Genomic DNA, 9475 nt, shown 5'->3' with positions numbered 1-9475 from the left:
GCATCGAACACCTTGAGACCTCACTGTCAACATGCAATGACAAAGTTTTGGTGTTGGACAGGGAGCATAAACTCCCAAACAACTCATCTATCCAACCCTTCATGTCTCACATGTGATATATAGCTCACACACTGAACGTAACAGCCATTTCAGAACCCATCCAACCTGAGGGACTACCTAAGAAGAAAACAAGATAATTGCACGTCTTTGTTTAGTTGCAACATAACTGAATGGGGCAGGGTTAATAGCCCTGTCCATTAGTTTGGTATGCTTGTGATTAACTTACTCCGAGGATAAACGCCAACACGGACCGGTCGCACCGAAAAGCTTGCCGTGATTCCAATGTGTTTCAAATAGCTTTTCATATGTTCAGTAGATTAATACGTAAAATCAGAACTTTTATTTTAAAGAAAGATTGTGATAAAAATAAATTAGGAAGTTGAGGTTTGTTGCATTTTGCGCAACTACCTCATTCATGTTCATTTATAGAAAAGATGCGGAAGTTTGGACATCTGAAACTGGCCTGTCGACATCGAGGAAGAATCATAGGTGAGATCAGGGAGTGGAGCAGATTCTGAGTGATTGAAACACCCGGAATTGCTTAATCTTCAAAATATTATCTTCTGTTCTTCTTCGATGGTCCTGGGGGGTCGAGGATCACTCGCTCCCAAACTCAGAACGAAGTTCTCAGGTGACTGGAGTGGAAAATAATTTGCAGCAAAAACAATCTGTTCCTTTAAAGTTAGCTTGAATAAACATGGTTCCCATCACGGGACATTACTAACAAGCAGCTTCCTTCGTGATCGCTCGCTCACAGACACACAAACATTGCCCACGCATCCTGATTTCTGTAGCCTTAAGGTGTTGCGGGATTGCAGAGCGCATCGCTTTCCCGGATTGCAGTCGATTTCTCGGGCCTAAATCGGATACAATAATAGTAAAGTTGCGCAAGAAGCGAGTGGCCCAAAGAGAGTGAGAAAGAAAGGATTGACTTGGCTTTTACACTCACTGTGTGTGTGCGCCTTGTGCTCTGAGTGACAGGCAGAGAGGCCCGGACTCGGCGGCGCTCCGACTGGATCGCGCGTGCAGCAGTGACGGTTCAACGGCCAAACTGCCAGCTGTGGCTCACGCACCCTCACGCGGAGAGACCATCCCCTCACCCTTCCCCCGAGTCAACAAACGGCTTCTCCCCTCCCTCCATCCCCCCCCCCCCCACAGTTACGGATCGGCCTCCCACACCCCAGAGTTAGTGATCGATCTCTCTCCCCACCCTCCCCCGGAGTTAGTGACCGCCCCCGCCCCCTCCTCTCCAGAGCTAGTGATCGATCTCTCTCCCACCACCCTCTCCCCTCCGAATTAGTGATCAAACTCTCCCCCCTCTCCAGAACTAGTGATCAACCTCTCCCTCCCTCCCACCCGAGTTAGTGTTCAACCTCTCCCTCCCCCCCGAATTAGTGATCGACCTCTCCCACACCCCAGAGTGAGTGATTGACCTCTCTCCCCCCAGAGTTAGTAGTAATCAACCTCTCTCCCTACCCCCCCGAGTTAGTGATCAACTCTCCCCACTCTCTCCACCCCCCGCCAGTTAGTGATCAACTCTCCTCACCACCCCCCCCCGAGTTAGCGATCAAGCTCTCCCCACCCCCCCAGAATTAGTGACCCACCTCTCTCCCCACCCCCCACCCCGGAGTTAAGTGAGCCAGTGGTTTTTGCAATCTCCCCCACCCCCCTCCCCCGCCACTGACTGACTGACGGAAGGAAGACAGATGAAGTCATGAACTCTCCCCTCCGCTGAGCGCTCCTTCAGTAAAAGTTGCCTCTTCACCTTCCGCACCGAACCCTGTCGTATGTTTTTATATAGATAAAAGTTTCTCGCTCCTCTCTTTCTCGCCTCTCCCCCCTCCGCGCACACCCCGTTCCCATATTGTGAGCGGGGCTGTGACCATGATGGCGGCGGAAGTGGGGAATGAATGCCTGCTGGCAGCGGCGGCGGCTGTGCCTGTGGCGGCTCCGGGTGGAGATGGGGACAGCGTCGTTCTCCAGGCTCCGACGCAGAAAATGCCGGACTTGGGCTCACTGCGGCTCGTCGAGTCCGAATCATCCCCCTCCCCGTCATCTGCATCGCCGCCTGGGGGCCCGTTCCTCTCGGAGACAGTTGTAAGCGCCGTTGCTGCCCCAGCCCCCGTCTCCGGCGCCCCTGCCCTCCCCTTGCCCCCCGACGAAGTGGATTCTTTCGACGGCCATGAGTTTGAAGAGGAAGAAGTGGAGATCCCGCTGACGGCTCCTCCGACTAACCAGTGAGTAGTGACCAAAGAGAGAGATGGCCTGTCCTAGGCAGCGGCCCAGGGGCTTGTCAAGGGGGAGGGAGGGAAGCTTCCCCGAGAACAAAGAAACAGAGCCGCGGCCTCGTCATCACACCTGGATCCCAGCAGTTGTAAACACAAAACTAATGCAAAGAGGTCAATGCAAAACTGCTGCCTTTGCCCTCAACAGGAGTATAAATTTATTGACCACTTATGGCCGGAAACTCATTTTCTTGCTTTTATTTACTCCCTACAGATTGAGGTTTCAAATGTTCAAAATTGCCTCCTTGCTGAACAATACACGTTTTAATTTGTTTGCTGCGGCAGATGCTGAAATAATCTAGCCTGCTGATTGTTTTGAATCCTGTAAATTGTGCTGGAAGTTGTCAGCGGATATCAAAGTGTGCAGTGTAACTTCTGGAGGAAACCGGGACCACCTGAAAATATCTTGCCTTTTTTGGTCTTGTGTATCCCGTATATTTTATTGGTTACTGTTCAACTATATTGCTTGAATTATGACTTCTACATCTGGTGAGTCGCTTCAACTGGCAGCATAGTTGCTTAATATATGGCAGAGCAAGGGTGTTGTAATATTAAGCTTGTACTCTCAGCGAACGGTTACTTACACGTTTGAAAGGGACCGACATATTGCAAAATTTCCAAATGTCTTTTCTTTAATAGATTTGTTCAGGAAAGTGTAGGCCAGCATTGCTGTCAGAACGAGCTATTTAAGTCAATGAACGTGACAAGTTATCATAAAGCAGATGGTACAAGGAAGTGTGTAGTTTGAGATTCCTGGTTATCAATTCCTCAGGTGCGCGCTGCTAGCGAATGAAGCCCCTATTTGTAAAACTGCTAACTTATTCAGCACCAAAATTATAAGTATGTGCTTTTTTTAGTATCTCTACCAATCATTCGTGGGTATGTGTTTTTGACTTTTCTAATTCACAGATTTCAGTTCAGAAGTCATATCTTTCATCTACCTAGTATGTGCAGAATCTACATTGTAGGTCTTTAATTCAAATTCCTTGCTCTTTCCATATTTTTCCTCTTAACATTTTGCATCCTAAATCCTGTGATTACCATTTTAGGTCACTTTTGGTGACCAACAATGGCAATCACAGGATTTTGGAAGCAAAATTGGTGACACATTGTCATTTGAGTGCAAAACTTTATAAGTTTCCATTTGTACTTTTATTAGTAATTCAAGTGCTAATATTAGTTATGTGTCACTATCAGTGACAATTGGCTTGCACTTTTTCAAGTCTCTTCAGACCAAATGTAATATTTCCAAGTTTGCTGATGACACAGAATTTGGTGAGAATGTGTGATGAGGAGGATATTAAGAGGCTTTATGGTGATTTAGACAAATTGAATGAATGGGCAAAAACATGGCAGATGAGACACAAGATGAGTAGATGTGAAGTTATCCCCTTTGGCTGGAGAAACCGAATGTCAGAGTATTATTTACAAAGTGATAGATTGGAAAATGTTGACATACAAAGGTGTCCTAGAACACCTGTTACTGAAATAAAGCATGCAAATAAGCAAGTAGATAGGAAGGCTAATGGTATGTTGGCCTTCATTGCAAGAGGACAGCATAGGCGCAAGGATGTCTTACTGCAGCTGTACAGAGCCTTAGTGAGATCACACCTGGGGTATTGTGGACAATTTTGGTCTCCATATTTGTCAGGGGGAATGCAACAAAAAGTTAAATCAAACTGATTCCTGGGATAGCAGGATTGTTATATGAGGAGAGATTGGATCTGGATTCACTGGAATTTAGAAGAATGAGAGGTGATTTATTTGAAAAGTATAAAATTTAGTCAGGGCAGCACAAACTGGATGCAGGATGCTCTTTCCTCTGGCTGGAGGAAATCAAATAAGGAATCACAGTCAACTGATTGGAAATTTTGCAATTTTAAATCTGAGAAACTATAAAGTGTGAGGCCCTTACAAGGCGAAGGTGCGAAAGCAAGAAGACACCCTTGGGGAAGTTTGAAGAGAGGGACATTTCCTATCATTCAGAGATCCATTCAAATAGCTCACTGTCTAAGGAGGAGACATTAAAATGAAAAGTGCTGGATATTGAAACTGTGATTGTCTCAGACAAACCCATCCAAAACCCCTCAGAAGTACACAGTGAGTGAAGTATGACAGGTCAAACTGCAGCCACTGTAGAAGGTGTTGAAGATTGGTGAGTAGATAGGGTGAATGAATAAATTATAGCAGTAGTGCAGAATTGGGGTCATGTAGTTTAATAATGTTATGAGGCTTGTTGTAGGGTTAGGAGTTGGGGCTTTCTTTTTGATATTTAGAATCAAAAATCTGTTGGTTCTCCAATTGATATAAATCGAGCATGCCATAATGGGAAAAGATCTTTCAGACTTTCTCTTTTTCCACAAGTCATTTTATCTTCCAGATTTGCCTTTGGGTGGCAGCCTTGAGCTTTTGGAATGCTACATTCTTGATTTGCAACCTTGCAACGAAGGCTGCACATTTTAGTTCCAGGTGATCTCATATTTCAGCATCATTTTCATTTGACTAGTCCTGCTGACAACTATGCTCATACCCAATGGTCTGGACACTAGAGTCTAGTACAGCTGATTTTATTTGATCCCACTGTTCTAAAATTTAGTTAGCTACATGAAGAATTTCAAAATTAGTTGTGAACTGTGTTTGGAATTCCTCTCTTTGGCCGGCTGCTTTAGGGCCGTGACGTTGATCTTCTTCCTCTTGGACTTTGGTTTTTGCATTTTCTTGGTGCTCGGCGAATGTCACCAGCAATTGATCAAGTCAAAGATCCGTTCAGCAGGCATCAGTCCAGGATCTGTGTGGATTGATTGATACAGATATCACTTAGATTTTTAACTCAAACTATAACATAATCCAAGAAGTGCTGATGCTTCAATGTGTGATGCCTTCATGTGGTTTTGAGTTTGTTCTTCTGACAGAAGAGGCTGTCGATGGTGGCATATTGAGTATGGCTGAGCTGTGGGTGAAATGTCATGAACCTTTCATTTATGCAACCCTGGAGTTCTGTTAGTGCATCCAAGATCCTATTCTGGACACACAGACCGCTGTCAGTCTTTCCTTTCAGTAGAAGTTCTTTCCTGTGCTTGTTCCTTCAGCTGCCCCTCCCAAGAGGGTAGGTCTCCCTGACTGCAGCAATTTGGAGTCTTGATAGGGTTTGTTATGTCAGCTATCTTAAAAACAAAATTCCGGCCCAGACTGGCCAATCCGATATTCCACTTTCTTTATCTGTTGAAGGACAGAATCTGTAATATGTTGAGCACTTTTCATACCTTGGTAACCACCTCTCTCAAAACGTCATCACGGACGATGAGATCCAACATTGGATCTGCTACGTCCACTCAGCCATCTATGGACTGTGGTCAAGTGTTTGCCAAAGACAACATTTTATTTGGAAGTGAGGTAGTTCAAGCTGAAGCCAGGTGTTAAATTTAAGCAAAGGAAAATATGACAGTACAATGGGCAAATTAGCTGATGTACATTGGAGAAAAATAAAGAATTATGCAACTGTATCTTTGTTCAAGGCTCAAAACCCTCAATGGCCAATGACTATGGCTAACAAAGGAAGTTAAGGATTGTATAAGATTAAAAGAAGATATACATAGTTGCCAGAATAGTAATAAACCTGAGCATTTTAAAATACAGCAAAGAAGGACCCATCAACTGATAAAAGGAGAATAGTAGGTTCCCATGTGGGTTTCATGGGTAAATAAAAAAGAAACATTTTGGCTAAGACAAATATGGGTCAATTACACTGAGATTCAGGATAATTTGTAGTAGGGAATATTATAGAACAGCTAAATGATTATTTTGTGTCTGTCTTCACTGAGGAAGATGCAAGAAATCTCCCACAATTAAAGATCCAAGGGATTAGGGAGAATGAGGAATTGAATTTAGCCCATTGAGTCCACACCGAAACACCTGAACTCCCACCTAATCACATCTGCCAACACTTGGCCCATAGCCTTGAATGTTGTGATGTGCCAAGTGCTTATCCAGATACTTTTTAAAAGGATGTGAGGCAACCTGCCTCTACCATCCTTCTGTCACCTTCTACTCTACCACCACAAAGAGATAAAGGAAAATCTCTAGTCTTTTAAGAACATAACTTAAGAACATAAGAAATAGGAGCAGGAGTAGGCCATCTAGCCCTTCGAGCCTGCCCCACCATTCAATAAGATCATGGCTGATCTGTCGTGGCTCAGTTCCACTTTCCCGCCCTCTCCCCATAACCCTTAATCCTCTCGCTTATCAAAAACCCATCAACCTGCGTCTTAAAAATATTTAGCGAGGCAGCCTCCACCACTTCAACGGGCAGAGAATTCCAGAGATTCACCACCCTTTGAGTGAAGAAGAATGCGAGATGGTCTCAGTGAAACCTACAAAATACTACGAGGGATAGAAAGGGTAGATGCAGGTAAAATGTTTCCCTTTTTTGGGGAGTGTAGAATCCAGGACACGATTTCAAAGTAAAGGGGAAACTACTTAGGATGGAGATGAAAAGATTATTGCTTTTAATCAGAGAGTTATGGATCTTTGGAATTCTCTACCTTAGAGGATTGTGGGTCAGTCATTGAGTATGTTTAAAACAGATCAACAAATTTCAAAATACTAATGACTTAAAAAGGACATGGGAATAAAATAATGAGAAAAACACACTGAAGGGGATGATCAGCTGTGATCATATGTAATTGTGGAGCAGGCTCAATGAGCTGAATGGCTTTCACCTTCTGCTATGTTTTGTAAATCAACAAAAGTCCTAGTGAACAGAGCAGTTGTTGTAGCACCCTCCTACACTGCAGTGATACGTAAGAGCAAAATTCCATCAGCAATGCCTTCACCACATTTCCCAGATTCAATGGGAAGACTGGCGAAAAAGTTCTTGTGCATTTGAAGGCAGCTGCACAAGCATTCCAGGCAAAACTCCTGCAAAATCGACTGTGATAAACTGGACACAGTGGCAGGGATTTTACGACCTCGCTTAGGCAAGGCTCGTAAAATCCCACCCAAGGCTAACAGAGAATTCTGTTCTGCAAGAGTCGCCCACCCTGATTCTGGCATGGTGGTAAAATTCTGGCTCGTGTCTTGATGGCTGAAAAATATTTTCCCCACCAGGTCCTGTCAACTCTCAAATGCAGTAAGAAGTTTCACAACACCCAGGTTAAAGTCCAACAAGTTTATTTGATAGTAAACCCACTAGCTTTCGGGATTTGCCCCTTCGTCAGGTGAGTGGAGAGTTCTGGTCACAAACAGAGCATATAAAGGCACACACAGTTTACAGAATACTGATTAGTATGCGAGTCTTTACAACTAATCAATTCTTTAAAGGTGCAGACAAAATGAGTGGAGATAGCATTAAGCATAGATTAGAGATGTGTATTGTCAGAACTTTCCACTCACCTGACGAAGGGTCAAACCCCAAAATCTGGTGGGTTTACTATCAGATAAACTTGTTGGACTTTAACCTGGTGTTGTGAGACTTCTTACTGTGTTTACCCCAGTCCAATGCCGGCATCTCCGCATCATAACTCTTAAATGGCCAGTGTCCCAGGGAAGTCAAAGAAAATACTTTAAAAATACTCTGAAGCTCTCCTTGCAGTGCGGCAGCATTGATATTAATGTACTGGGAAGAGCTTGCTACTAATTGTTCTAAGTGAATGGTTTTAAGTACACCAGGTCAGTAGTGGTTGAAGATGGAAATATGGAAATAAAATTAAACAGCGGAGAAGCTCTGATAGGAGAAATAGGAAGAAGTGCAGTGCAGTGGAGTGTTATGGCATAGAAAATTACTGCTGAAACTGAAAAGAATCTACAAAACATTTGTGAAAGTGGCCTTGTTATATGATGTAGAAACTTCAGCAAAATCAACAAGAGAGGAACAGTGATTGCTTGGATTTTTCAATATTTTGATGATGCCATTTCTGAGTCTTGTGAGCCTTGGGAGGAGAGAATTTTCCAAATTACCAAGGAGTTAAGTTTATATATTGAATTGACAATGTCTTTTTAAATTCAAACACTGCTATAACCAACTCAGGAGTGACTCAAAGAAGTCAGTTCACTCCTTCCTCCTAACTTGGTTGTAACAATATTTCGCATTGAGAGCGACTGAAGAAAGAAACAACTCCGCAGATGTTATCGGGCGGCACGGTGGCAAAGTGTTTAGCACTGCTGCCTTACAGCACCAGGGACCCAAGTTCAATTCCAGCTTTTGGTGACTGTGTAGAGTTTGCACATTTTCCTTGAGCCTGAATGGATTTCCTCTGGTGTTCCAGTTTCCCCTCTCAGTCCAAAACTGTGCAGGTTCATTGGATTGGCCATGCTAAATTGCCCCTAGTATTCCAAGATGTCACGGTTAGATGGATTACCCATTTTAAATGTCAGGGATTAGAGGGTTAGAGTGGGGGAGAGGGCCTGGGTAAGATACTCTGTCAGAGAATTGGTGCGATCCGATGGGCCGAATGGCTTCTTCTGCACTGTAGGGTTTCTATAATTCAGTATAGAGTTTATGTTTTGTATCAGTCACCACTAATATCTGTACATTGAACATATTCTGTATAGCGCAGGGTTTAAAGTAAGTCTTTAACATTAAAGATCAGCACACAGCATTTTTTGCCATCTTATTGCAATTCAAGTGTATCAAAGGATTTTTGGAGAGGTAGCACTGCTGCTTTACATTACCAGGGACCAGGTTTGATTCCGGCCTTGGGTGATATCTGTGCAGAGTTTGCATATTCTCCCCGTTTGAATGAATTTCCTCCTGGATGCTCTGGTTTCCGTTAGTGCAGTACAAAGATGTGCAGGTTAGGTGAATTTGCCACGATCAATGCACAGATTTGTGGGGATGGAACAGGAGGGTGGGCCTGGGTGGGATGCTCTTTTGAAGAATCAGTGCAGATTTGATGGCTGAATTGCCTCCTTTTGCACGGTAGGGATTCAATGCCTTCATAACCTCAACTATATCTTACCAAATACATAGAATTACACTATTGAAGGAGAGCATTTTGCCCATGCTGGCTGAAAAGATTCCAATGTTATCCCTTTTTTGCTCCAGGCCTGTAGCGGTGTAGATTTTGACATCTCGTGAATGTGCAAGAGTTTTTTTAAATGCAATAAAGACTATTCCCTCCTTCTTCCTTTAA

The 9475-nt window shown here is 43.7% G+C and overlaps 1 protein-coding gene across 2 annotated transcripts in view; it reads left to right on the top strand.

Annotated features, from left to right (window-relative positions):
- Positions 1 to 313: 313 nt before the first annotated feature.
- The window catches only part of rasa1b (RAS p21 protein activator (GTPase activating protein) 1b), a 200196-nt gene continuing 191034 nt past the window's right edge, over positions 314 to 9475 (top strand). The window contains exon 1 of one of the 2 annotated variants that reach the window (XM_080189167.1): positions 314 to 549. In XM_080189167.1, the coding sequence (XP_080045293.1) occupies positions 476 to 549 (74 nt within the window). In that variant the 5' untranslated portion in view covers positions 314 to 475. Of the gene's footprint in view, positions 550 to 1740; positions 2298 to 9475 lie in introns of those variants that run through there. The other variant, XM_080189166.1, reaches the window with a different exon arrangement.

This window comes from Carcharhinus amblyrhynchos, chromosome 5 (genome assembly GCF_965287045.1).
Source record: "Carcharhinus amblyrhynchos chromosome 5, sCarAmb.v2.hapA, whole genome shotgun sequence".
NCBI lineage: Eukaryota > Metazoa > Chordata > Chondrichthyes > Carcharhiniformes > Carcharhinidae > Carcharhinus > Carcharhinus amblyrhynchos.
Note: the sequence above shows the minus strand (reverse complement) of the source record. Positions and strands in the feature narration are given on the sequence as shown.